This window comes from Quercus lobata, chromosome 12 (assembly GCF_001633185.2).
Source record: "Quercus lobata isolate SW786 chromosome 12, ValleyOak3.0 Primary Assembly, whole genome shotgun sequence".
NCBI lineage: Eukaryota > Viridiplantae > Streptophyta > Magnoliopsida > Fagales > Fagaceae > Quercus > Quercus lobata.
The window spans coordinates 28,137,597-28,156,677 of NC_044915.1; the positions used below are offsets into that span (position 1 = coordinate 28,137,597).

At 37.6% G+C, this 19,081-nt stretch overlaps 1 protein-coding gene across 1 annotated transcript; it reads right to left on the minus strand.

Moving 5' to 3' along the window:
• Nucleotides 1–5,736: 5,736 nt before the first annotated feature.
• On the minus strand, nucleotides 5,737–16,774 carry LOC115970485 (pentatricopeptide repeat-containing protein At4g21300-like). Its single transcript, XM_031090115.1, has 4 exons — nucleotides 16,543–16,774; nucleotides 15,937–16,485; nucleotides 6,626–6,692; nucleotides 5,737–6,109 (listed from the first exon to the last, which is right to left on the minus strand). The coding sequence occupies exons 1-4, from the start codon at nucleotides 16,772–16,774 to the stop codon at nucleotides 5,737–5,739; spliced, it is 1,221 nt and encodes a 406-aa protein (XP_030945975.1).
• Nucleotides 16,775–19,081: the final 2,307 nt, after the last annotated feature.

The following is a 19,081-nucleotide window of genomic DNA, read 5'->3' on the forward strand; positions in this document are numbered from 1 at the left end:
ACTCCTCAATTGTGGACCTGCAAAATAACATACTGTTATTTGCAAACAACAAATGGGTTAGTTTTAGGCCCCTTTGACAAAAAGAAAAACCATTGATTTCCCCACTACTTGCAGCATTTGAGAAGAGACCATGTAGTGCTTCCGTACAAAGGAGGAAGAGAAAAGGAGACAAAGGATCCCCTTGTCTTATTCCCCTAGTAGGATGAATCAATCACTTTGTATCACCATTAACAAGGATAGAATATGAGACTATTTTGATACACACCATAATCAACCCTATCCATCTTTCATTAAATCTCAACCTCCTTATTAGATCTTCCAGAAAACACCACTCCATTCGGTCATAAGCCTTACTCATGTCTAATTTCATAGCCATATACCCATTTTCACTTGACTTATGTGACTGCATGCAATGAAGGGTTTCAAAGGCATTAAGGATATTGTCAGATATAAGGCGATTTTTTGTAAAGGCTGATTGGTGTTTTGTTATAATATTGGGCATGATTTTTTTTTTTTCCAGTCTATTATCAAGTACTTTTGAAAAGGCTTTATATAGGACATTACACAAGCTAATTGGCCTATATTGATGAACATATTTAGGGTTTTTGATTTTTGGAATGAGAGTAATGAAAGTGTGGTTTATGGGATGGGGAAGAGTACCTGAATTGAGCTAAGAGAGAACAGAGTTGATCACATCCTGATCGACCACCTGCCAAAAGTGCTGATAAAAAAGGGAGGCATCCCATCTAGTCCAAGTGCCTTAAGTGGTGCCATCTGCTTTAGTGCCATCTTAAATTCACCCTCCAAAAACTCCCCCATCAACATATTGTTCATGTCCTCGGTAATTACATGTGGGACATAGGTAAGCGTAGCATTAGAGGAAACCAGATTAGACATCAAGAATAGTTCCTGATAGTATTTTAACAAAACACCCGAAATTTCATCTTATTGATCATGCCATGAATTTGATTCATCAAAAATTCCCTTAATAATATTTTTTCTGTGCCTCGTAGTAGCCTTGCTGTGAAAAAATTTTGTATTATAATCTCCGTTCTTCAACTAGAAAATCCTAGATCTCTGACTCCATAACCTGGCTTTCCTATCAAGGAGAATATTTACTTCAGCTTTCAGCTCTCTAACTTTGTAATTCGCCCCACTACTCACTGCCTCCCTCTCGGCTTGGAGCAATAATTTTTTTTTTAACCTCCAATTCTTTCCTAACATTCCCAAAGACATCCCAGTTCCATCTTGTCAAATCCCTTCCACACTTCTCCACTTTTTTAAGGATCTCCCCATCTCCCACATCATATAAATCGGAATTTCATGAGGCCTCAATTGTCTCAGCACATCGAGAATTAGATAACCACATTTCTTCAAATCGAAAATTTTTTTCCTTGGCAAAGTTTCACGACCTGAAAGGTTAATGAATAATGGAGAGTGGTTTGATAAATGACATTGTAAATGATGAACTCGTGTACCTGGGAACTTAAGGAACCAGTTGTTGGTGGCCAATCCCTTATCAAGTCTTTCCCAAATTGAGTCGTCGTTCCCAAAATGTTTACTCTACGCGAATTTTGACCCAATAAAGCCTAGGTCCATGAATCCACATTCATCAATTGCATCCCTAAACAACTGCATCTACTAGTGATTACATAAGGCTCCTCCCAATTTTTCATCTTGGCTCAAAAGTTCATTGAAGTTCTCGGCACACAGCCAAGGAATATTCGAGCTATGTTTCAATCTTCATAAACAATCCCAAGCTTCAAACCTTCTTGAAGTCTCTAGCTCCCCATAAAAACTAGTAAACCGCCAGGCATTATCAGAATTTTTATCAATACAAGTATCAATAAATATCTTGATGAATCCTTAATAGTAAGATTAACTGAGTCCTTCCAAAACAATATGAGTCCACCCCCATGACCCTCTCTAGGAACCACCCAATTATGATCAACATCAATGTTGTGAAAAACTGAGTTTAGCCTAGCTTCGTCTGCCCATGTTTTGGCTATAAACACGACAGAGGGATCTTTTGCTTGAATTATATCACCAAGCACCTTCCTTATACGTAGGTTCCCAAGCCCACGACAGTTCCACACTAAGCAATTCATGGCCCTTGGAAAGGTTGCTCAACAGCCTCCACCACTGATAAAATTAAGTCCTTATCTCTCCCCACAACCTATTTCTTCTTGCTTGGAAGTACAGAGAGATCACCAACTTGCGAGAACACCGTTTTGCCTCTTTCATTGTTGCGTGAGTTTTGTTGAATATGGCTGCCTGAGTTGTCCCTCACTTTCTTAATCCACGTGATTTTCTTTTTTTGTTATGGTAAAGGACACAACTTAACTTCCTCATGCTTCTCACATGACCCCTTCTCAACACCTAGGTCATTGATCGCTTGCCTAGGGTTGGCCAAGCATTGATTAGGATCAATAGTGTTTAATTCCACCTCAATCTCTTTGCTGCTTACTTTGGAAATATCGATTAAGATAGCTGTCAATTGATCACAATAATAATGAGTAGCCAAGTAATTAGGGATTGTTGGGTCATTGATTACTGTTGAAGGGGAAAATTTTGATGTTCTCAAATAGAATATGGGGTAGCCAAGCCGAAACTCAACAACGGGCTCTTGAAATAAAGCCCAAAGGCTATCGGTGTGGTGTAAGTCTGCCCAAGCAAGAGATAGAGGCTGCAACCTAATAAGAAGACTACAATAAAGCTCAATAAACACATTAGTGTTGTTAGTTTGTTATATTATTAGTCTTTTTACGGCGTCATAGTTCAAATCAGTCCTCTAGCGGTACGGTATTATCTCCAACGGTATGGGTGAAATTATACTTAGAGTCCAGTAGTCAATGATCAAATGAATTTAGGAAAGTGTTCACTCCTAGGGGTCCTTGAGTGTCTTGGTCAAGGGAAATTATAATACTTTCAACCATCATTACATCAATGTGAAGGGAAAAATTCAATTGTTACAAATACATTATATCCTTCATCATAATAATAATAAACAATGATTAAAGGCTCCATAGTTACAAATAAAAGAGGAAAAATAGGATAGAATGAAGGGAGAAAAAGATCCCCAGCTCAGTGCAGCAAGCATTAGACTAAGATTTTGGTGAGTGTGTGTTCATAAGACATGAATGAGACAATATGGGCTGTTTTGAGTGAGTGGGATGAGGTTAACTTTGAGGTTAAGGCTTTTTGTGAGTAGTGGTTTGTTTGTGACTAGTTGAGAGACATTTATGGGTTGTGATTGTGTGAAAGGGGAAAACAGTGTCTGAGATTGGATGAGTATGGGCTAAAGATGGTGAGTGGTGAGCTTGAGGAAAGCTAAACCACGAGCAAAGTAGTAAAAAAACCAAGGGTTTCAAAGGGAGTGGATGTCTTGGTCAGTTATGGGACGTTTATGGAGTAGGAAGGTGTAAGCAAGGTGGTGAATGTTGGTGTTATGGTGACTATAGGCTGAGAAAGGTTGTGAGTGAGCTCAAGAGAGCTTGGGGAAGCTTAAAGAAAGCAAATAGGGATTGAATTTCTGCAGAGTTTAGTTAATGACGAATTAAGGTTAAGCTTTTTGAGAATTTTTGATCAGCAGTAAGAGATTCACTTTAGGGGCTGCCTTACTTCTTTGGGTAATGATGGGATTTTAGAGCTTTTTGCATTAAGTGCTAAGATTTTCGGGGTTGAGCTTAATTATTGTGTATCAAGAGTGAATCCTAATGCTGCAAACTGAGATTTGGTCCCTTAAGAAGTAAGATTTCAACACCCTAAGCCAGGTGTCAAGTTCTAGTCTACTTCAAGGGGTTCCGCTGGAAATCCCTTTATGCCCTCCAAACCACGTGTTCCCAAATTTTCCCCTTTAGGATTCATGGGCTTGGTACATGAATCATGTCTTGATCATTTTTAACATTTATAGCATCAATTTGTTCAAGTTTGGATAATTTGGTTTCAGCTCCCCTTCCACTGGAGGTGCAGTTTTGAGGAAGATCATGGAGTCTCTTCATCCCTTTGACTTCAACTGATATGACAGCCCTTGGGCACTGTTCATGTCAGGCAAAGGGTGGCAGAAAATTGATGGGACAGCCCTTAGTCCATTCTCAAAGGCTTGGTTCCCTTGTATGAGTCTCTAGTTGCCTTTTGGTTAGTTACTTGTGTTTTTTCCTTGGGCTTGCTCACATGGGCTGGGTTGTGTGCACATGTTGTCATGGGCTTTCATTCCTCATGGATTTTATTAGTAAATATTTTTAGGTTTTTCATAAATATTTGCAATAGGCCTTTGAGCAATTAGTTGTAATGTTTGAAACAATAGGACAAGTTTCAAAATACTTTTGTAAATACTATTTACTTTGATGAATTCCATGTTGCAATAATGTTCATGGTTTCTAATAATCGCATCATAACTTAAACGATGAGCTTGTGGTTTTGAATGTTTAACATGAGTGTCGAAGGCGTATATTATGGATGTCGCGATGCAAATAATGTCCATGTATTTCATGGGTTTATAACAATAAATATATGTCATGAGTCTAACAATCATAACTTTCCATGGGCTTTTACAAGACGATTGCCATGAGTTTTGAGAATAGATAATTCATAAATTCCATGAGCTTGTAATATTGTAATAATATGTTTAAGAATTTAAAGTATTGTTTATTATCGGACTTTTAAGTGAAATAAATTATGATATAGTATTTTGCCGAGTATTTTAATAGCCTTGGGTTTTTGATAGAATAGTGTCAAGTAGTTAGCTTGGGTTTTTAATAGTGCCAACGCAAGTTGAGCTTTTGATATTGCCAATGAGAATTGGGCTTTAAATAGTGCCAATGCAAGTTGGGCTTTTGATATTGCCAATGAGAATTGGGCTTTAAATAGTACCAACATAAGTTGGGTTTTTGATGTTGCCAATGAGAATTAGGCTTTGATGTTGCCAATGAAAATTGGGTTTTAAATAGTGCCAACGTAAGTTGGCTTTTTGATATTGCCAATGAGAATTGGGCTTTGGATAAATAAATTGCCATAAGTTTAAATCATGGGCTTTGATCATGGATTTGAATTCCATTGAAAAAATTGTTTTGCCATGGACTTGAATCATAGGCTTCTTAAATATTGCCAAGTATAAGGATTCTTGGGTTTTAAATAGAATATGATAATAAAATTGGATAAAATATGAGTTTTGAGCCTTTTTGTGATAGTTTATATCATAACCCAATTTAGATAATGAGATATGAAACATTTGTAATTAACATAATAATAGAGCAAAAAATATTTGGGAAAACTCAATAACTTATTAGTGGTGTTTGAAAATAAATAGGTGGTACCCAAATAAAATTAGGTGTAAAAAAAAAAAGTACCCTAACAAGTACGAAATCCATTGAATTTTGCATGTCTATCTTTACGTTTGGAATTTCTGAAATAATTGCATCCTCCCTTACATGTCCCTTAGTGACCTATCCAGGCTTTTCAGTCCATAACATTTCTGTCGTTACAGACTCAGCTTGTGTAGGTTTGTTACTTGTGACCATTGGGATTCCTCTACTGTTATTTCATTGTTCACTGAAATTTGAAGACGAAGCTTTATTCGATTTGTAGAAGCCTGGAATGGAAACCACATTTCTTCTCGACGAAACATAAGGTGGTGCACGGAGGCTAGGCCCAAATTGCTTTTGATCATTGGTTAATTCCCTTACTCTCAAGCCAGAGGTCACAATCTTTGTCATCGTGTTCCAAGCGTCCACACCACTAACAAACATTGGGGAGGCACTCATACTTGAAAGTTATCCAAATCTTCTTATCATTCTCCAGTAAAATAATTAGACCACGGCATAGAGGAAGAGTGACATCTAGTGATACCCTAATCCTCACAAAATGTCCTCCCTCAGTTGCATCAGGATTTTCGGAGTGAACAACCTTGCCGAGCACTTCACATATTTTCTCCGCGGCCTTGACATTCATATATTGATATGGTAGTCCATGAACTTGTACCCAAAACATTGTTGTATCAAATTTCAGATCTTCCTCAACATTGCTCCTGTCATAACGTTGCACGATGACTAAATTTTTATCAAAACTCCATGGCTCGGTGTTGAGGACCTTTTCAGCATCAGTAGCATCACTGAAAATAAATAGGACTTTGTGTTCCTTCAACTTGTGAATCGTGAATTCACATTGAGAGCGCTAGAGAGGTAGGAAAGCTCTTGCTATTGGGTCAATATTGAGGGTTCGTTTCATGAGAAATTTTGCTGCAATAATATATTCTTGAGAGCTAAAATCATTGGCTAGACAGCAACCAAGTCCCTCCCGTTCTAAAAGGGATAAATTTTTCCAATTTTGCATCAGTTCCTACATAGCTGTAGGACCGAGTAGATGTGACTATAGATGGTGAAGAAAAGAATAAAAAAGGAAAGAAAACTGTTTCCCAATTCCCACGAAGGAAAACCCAACAATCCAATGGGTTAATACTGTTAACACGTGGAAAGACGACAAGCCTTCAAAAAGAAGTCATTAAAATAAAGTAGCAAAAATAATTAATTCATAATTAATAACTGTGGGGCCAAGAACTTGTGACCATGGCCCACTTTATTTTAGGGCCCAAGTCCCGAGCCGAGGAGGGATATTGCTGAGGACATACAACGCAAGTCCAAATGGCCTAGAGATATAGTCGAGGATGATTCTGTCCTTGGCATCCCAAAGCATTCCTGAAAGAAAGGGCAAGTACGGTATAGGAGTAGTTTAAGGAAAAGCAGAACACCTCCACATTGATGGAGAAAGGACCCCTGGACAATATGGCGACAAAGGACAAAGGAAAGGCTGCCATTACTGCCATTAAATACTCTGCGCCTGACAGAGCAATGCTTTTCAGTTTTTACAATCACCCCCAACCACTTTGGGTATGGGCTGATGGGACAAGTATCAGCCTTGGAAAGCTGAACCTACACGTGGACGTTGGAGGAAGGGTAAAGGCTAGTATAAAAAGGAAAGAGAAGCAATTCAGGAAGGTGGGGGACATATTGTCTCCCAAGCCATTGAATCCTAAAAAAGGGAGAAGAAGAAGAACATGAAGCTCCTCGGACGAGGTCTAAGGACCGAGGCCACTCAGGCCGTGCCGGGGGAAAAAGTCTTGTTAGATACGCTGAGTTCACTTTCGTGTGATTACCATGAACACCATGACTAACCACTGTCCGGTGACCAAGGCCTAGCCTTTTTACCCACGCTCTACAAATTTATTGTTTGGGTCTTTAACTTTCGAACCCAATATCATATTAGGATCGTTACAAATTGAGTCCTTACAATTGGCGCCGTCTGTGGGAAAGGCTTGTGCATTGGCACAGGCGGTGGATCGAGCTCCAGTCAGACAAGGGTCTGCGAAAGCCCCTCCATCACTTCCAGCAGCCCGCTGTTGTTGCCCTAATATAAAGTTCCTCTAGGGGCTACGCTTCGAAGGGCCAGTGGCGCGGAGAGTTCTAGGGGCTTCCAACGTAGGGGCTAATCCTCGAAACTTTAAGCAAAAATCTAAGTTTTGGACAAAACCAAGGGATTGCATGGTCCTCAAACTCAAACCTATGGGGAAACCAACTACTTTAAGCAAAAATCTAAGTTTTGGACAGAACCAAGGTATTGCATGGTCCTCAGACTCAAACCTATAGGGAAACCAACTACTGTAAGCAAAAATCTAAGTTTTGGACAAAACCAAGGTATCGCATGGTCCTCAGACTCAAATCTATGGGGAAACCAACTACTTTAAGCAAAAATCTAAGTTTTGGACAGAACCAAGGTATCGCATGGTCCTCGGACTCAAACCTATGGGGAAACCAACTACTTTAAGCAAAAATCTAAGTTCTGGACAGAACCAAGGTATTGCATGGTCCTCGGACTCAAACCTATGGGGAAACCAACTACTGTAAGCAAAAATCTAAGTTTTGGACAGAACCAATGTATTGCATGGTCCTCGTACTCAAACCTATGGGGAAACCAACTACTTTGAAAAAATCTAAGTTTTGGACAGAACCAAGGTATTGCATGGTCTTCGGACTCAAACCTATGGGGAAACCAACTACTTTAAGCAAAAATCTAAGTTTTAGACAGAACCAAGGTATTGCATGGTCCTTGGACTCAAACCTATGGGGAAACCAACTACTGTAAGCAAAAATCTAAGTTTTGGACAGAATCAAGGTATTGCATGGTTCTCGGACTCAAACCTATGGGGAAACCAACTACTTTAAGCAAAAATCTAAGTTTTGGACAGAACCAAGGTATTGCATGGTCCTCGGACTCAAATCTATGGGGAAACCAACTACTTTAAGAAAAAATCTAAGTTTTGGACAGAACCAAGGTATTGCATGGTTCTCGAACTCAAACTTATGGGGAAACCAACTACTTTAAGCAAAAATCTAAGTTTTGGACAGAACTAAGGTATTGCATGGTCCTCGGACTCAAACCTATGGGGAAACCAATTACTGTAAGCAAAAATCTAAGTTTTGGACGGAATCAAGGTATTGCATGGTCCTTGGACTAAAACCTATGGGGAAACCAACTACTTTAAGCAAAAATCTAAGTTTTTGACAGAACTAAGGTATTGCATGGTCCTCGGACTCAAACTTATGAGGAAACCAACTACTTTAAGCAAAAGTCTAAGTTTTGGACAGAACCAAGGTATTGCATGGTCCTCAGACTCAGACCTATGGGGAGATTAGTCATTAGAGAATGGATTAAGTCCTGGACAGAAGGGAAATCCCGCCCTGTCCTCGGATCCCCAACTCAAAGGAAACTAATGCAAACGAGTGTTTAGGCCCGGTATAGTCATACCACGGTCCTCGGACCAGATGCCAAAAATGGTTAAGGCTACGAATGTTGTCAGGAATGTGGCAAAGCACCCTAGTACTCGACGACCCTCTCGGATGGTTCATTTTGGTTACCCATCCTCGGATAATCACCCTATACGCAATATAGAGCATTCAGTTGTTATCTCGGTTAGTCTTATATGTTTAACCTACTTTAGGTCGACATTATTGTGCCTGTTAGTCTCAATAAGTTCAAAATAATAGCTTTTTGTTAACACTAGCACCTCCATTCACAAAATAACTATTGCAGAAAAGAAAGAATACGTAGAATAAAATAAAGTCATCTTTTATTAAGACAAAGAAATAGTACAGCGTACAATGAGAGGCTTAAGCAAGCCTATACCAGCAACTAATTATCGAAGCAAAAAGGAAAAAGATACAAAGGAACAATAAATCCTTCAAAATTCTGCTCTAGTAGTGACTAAGCATGTTAGGATGGCCCCATTGATGGAAGAAGCAGAAGAAGAAGCAGAAGCACCAAGATGGCCCCAGTGATGGAAGAGAAGAAGAAGCGGAGGCAAAAGGTGGTACCAGGGGGGAAGAAAGGAAAAGCAGTTGAGCCTAACCCCCGTACCAGCTCTGACTACAATCAAGCAAGTGCCATATTAGTAGCGCTCGAGAGAGAGCGGATGGTACTGATGATGAGAAACCTCAGTGCTATCGCACCAAAAATCTGATGCGACCTCCACCTGCTTTGGATTTTGGCTGAAGGAAGAAGAGGCTCCTTTCTTACCTTGTCAAGAGGAAGAAGGGATTTGAGTCTTTATCTCCCTTGCCTTGACCAGGCCATCTTAAGTCTTAGGGAAACCTAATGCTTCTGGAGAGGGTGTGGTCTGTTTGCCCTCATCCCCAAACTTGACCATATCACTTCCTAAGGCTCCGTCACACTGGTAACAGGGGCTATGGGTGCAACTGGAAAGTTAGGGATTTGGAGAGCTTAAAGGGTCTGTGAATAAAGAAAATGACCTCCCGCTGCACTTCTTATATGGGGAGCAAGCTTGGTGGCATTTACTTTGTACGAATTTCTAAGAAAAGCTACAAGCGAGATAAATCCCACTCAACTCCCAACGCCATCTTCAACCGTTGGATTTGCGTCGCCTCGTAAGGGGGACTTATTAAAGATGCGCCTCGTGCACCGAAACGGCAAGAACGCGACGTGGGTAAAGCTAAGGGAATGTCTCATAACCAGGAGCATGTCCCAAGCAAATGAAGAGGCACCGGCGTTGAAGAAGGACGAGGTTTAGCAAGCCGTGACATAGGCCCGACGTCACCAAAAACCTCATCTCTGTCCGAGGGGCTGGACAACAGGATTTTGAGGGGCTATTGTGGGGCCAAAGAACTTATGACCCTGGCCCACTTTATTTTAAGGCCCAAGGCCTGAGCCGTGGAGGGATATTGCCAAGAACATACAATGCAAGTCCAAATGGCCTAGAGATATAGCCGAGGATAATTCTGTCCTCGGTATCCCAAAGTGTTCCTGAAAGAAAGGCCAAGTACGGTATAGGAGTAGTTTAAGGAAAAGCAGAACACCTCCACATTGATGGAGAAAGGACCCCTGGACAATATGGCGACAAAGGACAAAGGAAAGACTGCCATTACTGCCATTAAATACTCTGCGCCTGACAGAGCAATACTTTTCAGCTTTTACAACCACCCCCAACCACTTTGGGTATGGGCTGATGGAACAAGTATCAGCCCTGGAAAGCTGAACCTACACGTGGACGTTGGAGGAAGGGTAAAGGCTAGTATAAAAAGGAAAGAGAAGCAATTCAGGAAGGTGGGGGACATATTGTCTCCCAAGCCATTGAATCCTAAAAAAGGGAGAAGAAGAAGAACATGAAGCTCTTTGGACGAGGTCTAAGGACCGGGGCCACTCAGGCCGTGCCAGGGGAAAAAGTCTTGTTAGATACGCTGAGTTCACCTTCGTGTGATTACCATGAACACCATGACTAACCACTGTTCGGTGACCAAGGCCTAGCCTTTTTACCCACGCTCTACAAATTTATTGTTTGGGCCTTTAACGTTCGAACCCAATATCAGATTGGGATCGTTACAAATTGAGTCCTTACAATAACAATTAATCTAATTAAGAAAATAAATCAATTTAAAAGTGTTAAGAATATAGTAAAATACAAAAAAATAAATTCATAATTAATAACAATTAATCCAATTCAGAAAATAAATCAATGTAAAAATGTTAAGAATATAGCAATATATTTGCAAAGTTGTATACATATCCCATTGTCTTGAATGCTTTTAAAAAATTATTTAGAATTCATCATTTCTTTATTTATTCTTCTAAGTAGTTAAAATTTGGATTTACAACAAAACTCAAAGTCTGAAAATTGAAACAATAAAAAAGGTCAAATATGAAAGAGAACAAGGTTAGTGGAAATTTAGGATTTTAGATTTTTGTGCTGCATACTTCTAGTGCTGAATAAAATGATGAAAATTGGTTTTTTTTTTTTTTAATTATGTGGGGCCCACTATTTCAATATATTTTTTAATTAAATGGTTTGAAATCTACTACTACTCCTTGAAGTCCCCCACCCCAATGGGGCCACGCCACTCAAAACGACCTTCAAAAACCATGAAAGCAAAGAAAATTTAAAATAAGATCCACTAGTTGCCTAGTTTTATTTAGGAAAAGATAAAAGTATTATATATATATATATATATAGAGAGAGAGAGAGAGAGAGAGAGAGAGAGAGAGAGAGAGAGAGAGAGAGAGAGAGAGATACGATTTTTACAACATTTTTATAACAAATCATAAGTAGCAGGTTACAAATTATTATTAGTAAGCACAAAAATAATTTTAGTGATAAGTTCAAATTAGAATCAATAACAACTTATCACTATAATTTATTATGAAAGTATTATGAAAATATTATGAATGTAGCATTTTTATTATTTTTAAAGAATTGGGAGGTTTCTACTTTCTAATTTGATCTTTGTTGTTTGTAATTGAATTATAATTTGACTTTTTTATATCGAATTTTGTTCTTGGATATAATTAAGCAAATGGCTTAGATGATAATGCATTTTTCCTTGGACTCTTATGTTTGTAATTATTAATGAATTTTGAAAATACCTTTTTAGAAATTATTTTTTCTGTAGTCATGTTTGATTTTTCTTTTTACGAACATTTTCTTTTTGGATGGATGGTCTTGAAGACGTTACAATTTGAGTTCTCATACATATATCAGTATATATAATTCCCGAAAACAAACTGTGCTATGTTTCATCACACCACACTTACAAGTTACAATTCAAAAGACAATTTCAAATAACACATACTAGTTTGAAAGAGTCTTTTGGCTGAATATTGCAAAAAATCAAGTTTATTTGTGATATGGGCATTGTTTAAAGTTATTTAGAAAAATGAGAGAAGTAAATTTTGGTAATGGTATTGCCGAAATTCTAAGAGAAAGTATGAGAGAGAAGAGAGAAATGATGTGACAGAGGAAGAGAAATAAAATTGAATTTCGGTGATGTTACCAAAATTCCTGCCCAAAATGCAAGCTGCCCAAATTAGAGGAATGCCTGAGAGGAAAAACGGAATTGTGGCAACCAAGTTGCCAAAATTATAGGGGAGAGGAGAGAGAAAATTTAATAAGAATTATGGCAGTCAATTTGTTGAAATTGGAGTAGAGAAAAAAATATTGTGGCAATGAAGTTGCCAAAAATTGGAAGAAAGAGGAGAGAGAAAGAATTTATTTTTATTGGAAATTGGAGGAAAGGACAAAACATATAATTAATTTTTATTTTCCAACCTATAACCACCCTAAAAAGTAATGATTCAAGAAACTTAATACATTTTTTATACCAAGTAAACTTTAATGAAATCAAAGGAAACACAAATGTATGATTTATTGTACTAAATAAAAATAATAATACACATACATATATTTATTATAAACTAATGTTGATACCAATTTTCGTGGCACATTTTCTACAAGCCCAATTCAACCAAGCTCGACTTCCTTGTGGACTAAATTCATGTATTATATTTTATTTATTCTTTTAAGCATGGCCCAAGCCCATGCGACATATTAGGGAAATTGAGGAAGTATGGTTTGGATGGTATGAGTCAGTTTCCTTTCTGACCTTTTGCCTAAGCCCAGCCCATGCGTGCTACCAATTGGGTAAGGGACACTAGTAGCACCTTAGGCTCATGGAGGAGGTCTTGTGGGCTCAGTTCATGTATTATATTTTATTTATTCTTTTAAGCATGGCCCAAGCCCATGCGACCTATTGGGGAAATTGAGGAAGTGTGATTTGGAGGGTATGAGTCAGTTTCCTTTCTAACCTTTTGCGTAAGCCTAGTCCATGTGTGCTACCAGGTGAGTAAGGGACACTAGTAGCACCTCAGGCTCATAGAGGAGATCTTGTACCTGAAATTTCCACCCCAAAACAGCTATTATGCTCTGGCTGACTGTGACCTAAAGTTTCTGCTTGACCCTTTTTTTCTTTAAAAATGGTTGGCTCTCATTAGCCAACTTCAACTGCTAACCCTCATTCAGGTGAGCCTTCCAATGTTCTGAAACAATTGAAAAAGTGAGCCAATGAGGGTTTAGTCAAGAATTTCCCTTGATGATGATAAAAGTAATCATTCCTTTTATCCAAACAAAAGCTAACCTAAAAATTACTACTTGCTTAACACCAAAAACGAGTCACTTAGAGCACCTCAAACTCAATATAAAAGGCCCCAATCAGATTCAAAACGAAGAAATCACATTTTACTCTAAGAGCAACACCCCAATCTCAGAACAAGAGTCTCTCTTCAGCTAAAAAATCAACCAACCATGTTCTACCCTCAGGTTTGGAATTTTAGAGCAAAAATCCATTTAGCTAGTTAACATTCTAACAATTCTGAAGCTTAGAGGTAGAAATATGGATACAGGGGAACCTTCCCTCTCTTCCTCATAACCTCTCTCAATTTTCTTTTTTTGTTGACTATGGGTTGAAGTTTCAGACCTGTGTATTTTTTTCTTCATTTTCTTGTATTTCAATTATGGCATTTTCATTTTTCTCTTGTTAAAGCACTATTAGCCTTTGTTTGCTATACATTGTAAATTTTGGGTTTGACTCTTCACAAATAGTCACTTCTAAAGAACTCAATGGGAGATTTGGGCTAATTTTACATTTTTGGCCCTTGTCACAAAACATCCTCGACAACTAACAAACATATTATACAATATATTTTGTCCAAGTAATAGATGTAACTATTGATAATAACAAAGTCAAAATGATTAAAAAAAGATCATAATAATACAATTTATTACAATGCTTGTGGTCATATAATAATAACAATAAATTATATTAAATAATTTCAAAATTTTCTCTCTCCTCTCCCATACAATTTCAGCAACTTAGTTGCCACAATTCCTATTTTCCTCTCGGGCACTCCTCCTATTTTAGGTACTCCTTTAATTTGGGCCGCTTGCATTTTGAGCAGGAATTTCAGTAACTACATTCCCAAAATTCAATTTTCTCTTTCTCCATCCATCACATCATTTCTCTCTCCTCTCTCATACTTTTTCTTAGAATTTTGGCAACACCATTATTGAAATTTTCTTCTCTCCTCATTTTCTCAAATAACTTTGAACAATACTCATATCATAAATAAACCTGATTTTTTGCAATATTCAGCCAAAAGACTCAGTTTTTAGAGTACAAAATATATAATATAGCATTTCAATTATACTTCATTACAAAATAATCATATTAAATTTTTCCACACATGACTTTGAACCACTATTTGAATTTAGAACCTAAGTGGAATTTTTGTACCTAACCAAATCTTTTGTTAATGCGTCAAATTTTTTTTTTTTTTTTTTTTTTAAAATGTAGAGAAGGCAATTATTCTGCCCACCTTCTAGTAATATCGAGTTCTATGCATATTTTACCACTTAAATTTTTTTTGAAAATTTAAGTAGAACTCGATATTGCTAATGTCGAGTCTTACTTAAAAATATACATAGAACTCGATTTTGAGGATACCAAGTTTTATACAAAATTTGATTTTATTAAAATTGAGTTCCAAAATATGGGCATTTTACTAAGTAGTTTCAAAACATGGATATTTTGCTACATATCTTTCAAATAACGTAAATGCACTTTTAGTCCCTTCATTTTGAATTTTTTTCCATTTTAGTCCCAACATTTTATTTTTACCACTTTTAATCACTAAACCAATTAACGCGGGATATTTAAGTCTTTGAAGCACTATTCCATCCAAGGTTATCGATTTCGTACCGTACCGGCCGGTATGACCGGAATATACCGTACCAGCCAGCAATCCGGTACGCTCAACCCCCCTGTTTCATATCGGAAAAAATACCAGCCATACCGGCCAATTTTAGGCAATACCGGCCAGTACCGGGCGTACCGGCCCGGTACAGAAAAATGTTTTTTTATTTTTTTTTATTTTAGTTTTTGTAATTTTTGAATTTTTGTTAGGACAGAATGGTAACTTATTTGCATTAACTTATTAGTATTATTTGTTTTCTTAGTATGCAATGGTAACTTTTAAGCTTTCTATTTTATTTTTTTTATTTTTTTTCCCTTTTAATTGGTACTAAAGTCTAAAATCATGAATAATTAGTTTTGAATTGAGGAAATGTTTGATGGTAAACTTTTATATTTATTATAATATATATATACACAGACACATACATACATACATATATATATATATATATTTATATATAAATATAAAAAATAGCGGTAAACCCGAAACGGTACACTGGTATTGACCGATATCCGAAATATATCGTACCGGTGGCCAAACCGGTACGGCCTCCGGTACGGTATTGACATCCTTGATTCCATCACCAAACTAACGAAAAACTTGACGTGACTAACGGATCAATTAAAAAAATCCTTATTTTACACATGGATCAATAAAATAACTGGCTAAGCTCACGTGAAGCAATCTGGCGCACAGAGGTAAAGAAAAATCTTAATGTGCTGCTTTGGCTAAAAGGTTTGCATGCCATCTCCACTTTCCTGCATTTTAAGTATATATCAATAAGTGCACTGTTCAAGAATACATCCAAAGGCACACCATGTCTTACTATGTAACCATGAATTTCCTTACCTTGTTTGAGACATGCGAATTCAGTCACTGATGGAAGGAAACTTGCAAAGGTGATCAAGTCTGGTTTGACACCAATAGATAACTTCTCACGAAACAAATGTGAGGCCTCGCCCATACACCCATTTTGTACAAATCCGGAAATCATTCCATTCCAAGTTACCAAATCAGTTTGCGCCATCCTATCAAATAGCTCGCATGCATCAAACCGTTTCTGGCATTTCAAATACATAGCAAACAATGTGTTAGCCAGAGGAGAATCCAACTCCAACCCACACCTAGTAACAAGTCCATGAAGCCGGGTCCCCAAAACAACCATTGCTTCTGAGGAACAAACAGACAATATACAAGCAAATGTCACTGAATTGGGCCTAATGTCACTATATCTCATTCCCAAAAACATTTGCAGAGCACTACTACTATCTGCATTTTTTACATAACCATTAAGCATAATATTCCACATTACACAATCTTTATGAGGCATTTTATCGAACAAATACCGTGCATCACCGATACAACCATTCTCTTCATACAATTTGATCAAAGAACTACCTGCAAACAAATCAAACTCAAAACCTGTAAACTGAATTGTTTGGTGAACTAACTTACCCAACCTTACATTATTCAAACCACCACAAGCCTTTATCACACAAGGAAAAGTATAGTTATCGGGAGAAATACCACAACTCAACATCTTAAAGTAAAACAACAAGGCAAAATCAAACCAACCCATCATTGTAAACCCTCTAATCATCCAATTCCAAGACCAAGCCGAAGACCTAAGTTCAAGCTTATAGAACACGTTCTTGGCATCCACAAAACTGCCACAAATAACATACATGCCCAAAAGCTTTGCACCCAGAAGACCATTTTTGTTGCTATAAGTATATCTACTGACAATGAAATGGGCATGAACCTATCTACCTTGTTGAAGAACAGTAGGGCCAGAACAAGCTTGTAAGATTGATTGTTTGGCGAAGCCTGTTGTTTATCATTCGAGTAAAGCACACGTGAATGTTCAATGTGGTTATAGTTGGTAATGGTGTGTATGAAGTTGGGTGATGAGATTCGTGTAAAGCATTTAGACATAGCTAAAAATAGGAGTTTGTGGGAATAAGACATGTTCAGTGGAACAATAAAGCATCTTTGTTTGTGGGCTGTCTACTCTTCTTGTTCTTCTGTCTAACTACCCAGAAAACATAAGCAAATGCATAAATGGAAATGCATGTAATCACTAGCAACTAGCAAGTACCAATTATTCTTGGGACACGGATTTCCGCCAAACAGGTTTGGAGGAAATGCTGGACACCTATCACTTAAAAGAAAGAGACACTTTAGGTGTGGAGCTGTTAACCCTAACAGCATTAGCCACACTTTCTTCTCAAACACACACAGCCTCACGCCTCTCTCTCATCTCCTCCATCTTTGTTTTCTGAGCAAACTCAAACCGGCAAGATCTTGTGAGGCGGAATCGACGGCGGCCACATGCAGCAGCCGCCGATCTCACTGGACAACTGGACAGCCCCTCTCTCTCTCTCTCTCTCCTCAAACCCGCATCTCAACCTGAGGTTCTGACCGGCAAGAGCTTGTAAGGCGGAATGGACGTCGGCCACATGCAGCAACCGTCGATCTCACCGGACCATATCTCCATTCCTCCTCTTCACCCGCTTCCCCCTTCGTGGATTCCACCCCATTTAGTTTCTCACTCAACTAATGCCGCTCCCACCGCTCCATCGTGTCTCGGCATTCTCCCTGACAGTGACAAATGCAATGGTTCTCAATTTGTTCAGGTCTGATTTTCTTTTTTTCTTTTTTTTTTTTTTATAAAAAAAACATTGTTTTTTTAAAGATAATTATTTCCTCAAATTGCATTATATTTGAAGTTTGAATATTTGTCCTTATGATCATGGACATAGCTGAGTTCTATAGCTTAAGAGCTTATGGTTTTGTTGGTTTTGAATGGGTATTTATTGTTGGTGGCAAGGATTTATATGCTACTTATTTTTTGGGAGTTTTTGAGTATAATTTCTGTTGAATAGGATGTTTAGATATTTTGAGTTCTGAATATTGTTGTTGTTGTTGATCGTGATTGTTTGTAAGACTATAAGCAACTACGGTTTTTTTGCTGGGTTTATAAAAAAAATTGAATATTATTTTTCATATTGAATATTCTTAACACTATTGCTTTTTATTGGTTTTTGGATTTAGGAAGAAGCTCAAGTAAAATCTATTGATGGCAGTCCAAACACCCCTAGTAAACACAATAAGGAAAATAAGGCACCAATGATTGGAATGAAATTTGATTGTGATGATAGTGCATATGAGTTTTACAAACAATATGCTCTTAGAATGAGCTTCAGTGTAAGGAAACAGTATGTTAGGCAAGGAAGTACTGGACATGTTAAGAGGAGAATATTTTGTTGTTCAAAAGAAGGTGAACAAGCTATTGACAAACGTCGTGAACAGGTATCTTTTCATCACCCAATTTCATGAATTGGTTGTTTAGCACAAATGACTTGTCAACTTCAAAAGGATGGTATGTTAGAAGTTGTTTCTTTTCACGAACAATATAATCATGAGTTTGCTCCTTCTCCAATGAAACACATGTTAAGATCAAATAGGAAAATTACACCTACCCAACAAGCTTTTGTGGATGATGTAGAAAAATCTGGGGTATCAATAAAACAAACTATAGATTTGTTCAGCATGCAAGTTGGCGGTTATGAAAATCTTGGGTTTTTGAATGTTGACTATAAAAATCATGTAAATTCCAAGAGGAGAGAGACTTTAAAGAGAGGAGATGGTCGTACTGTGATGGATCACTTTAGAAAGATGCAATTAGAAGATCCATCTTATTTTTTTTCTATACAACTTGATGATGATAATCAAATTTTGAATATTTTTTTAGCTGATTCTAGATCTATAATTGATTATGGACACTTTGGGAATGTTATATGTTTTGACACCACTTATCGAACAAATTCATATGGTCGACCCTTTGCTCCATTTATTGGGGTTAATCATCATAAACAATCAATTGTCTTTGGTGCAATTTTACTTTATAATGAAACTATAATGTCATTCAAGTGGTTGTTTGAAACTTTTTTGAGTGCAATGTCAGGGAAACAACCAAAAACTATATTTACAG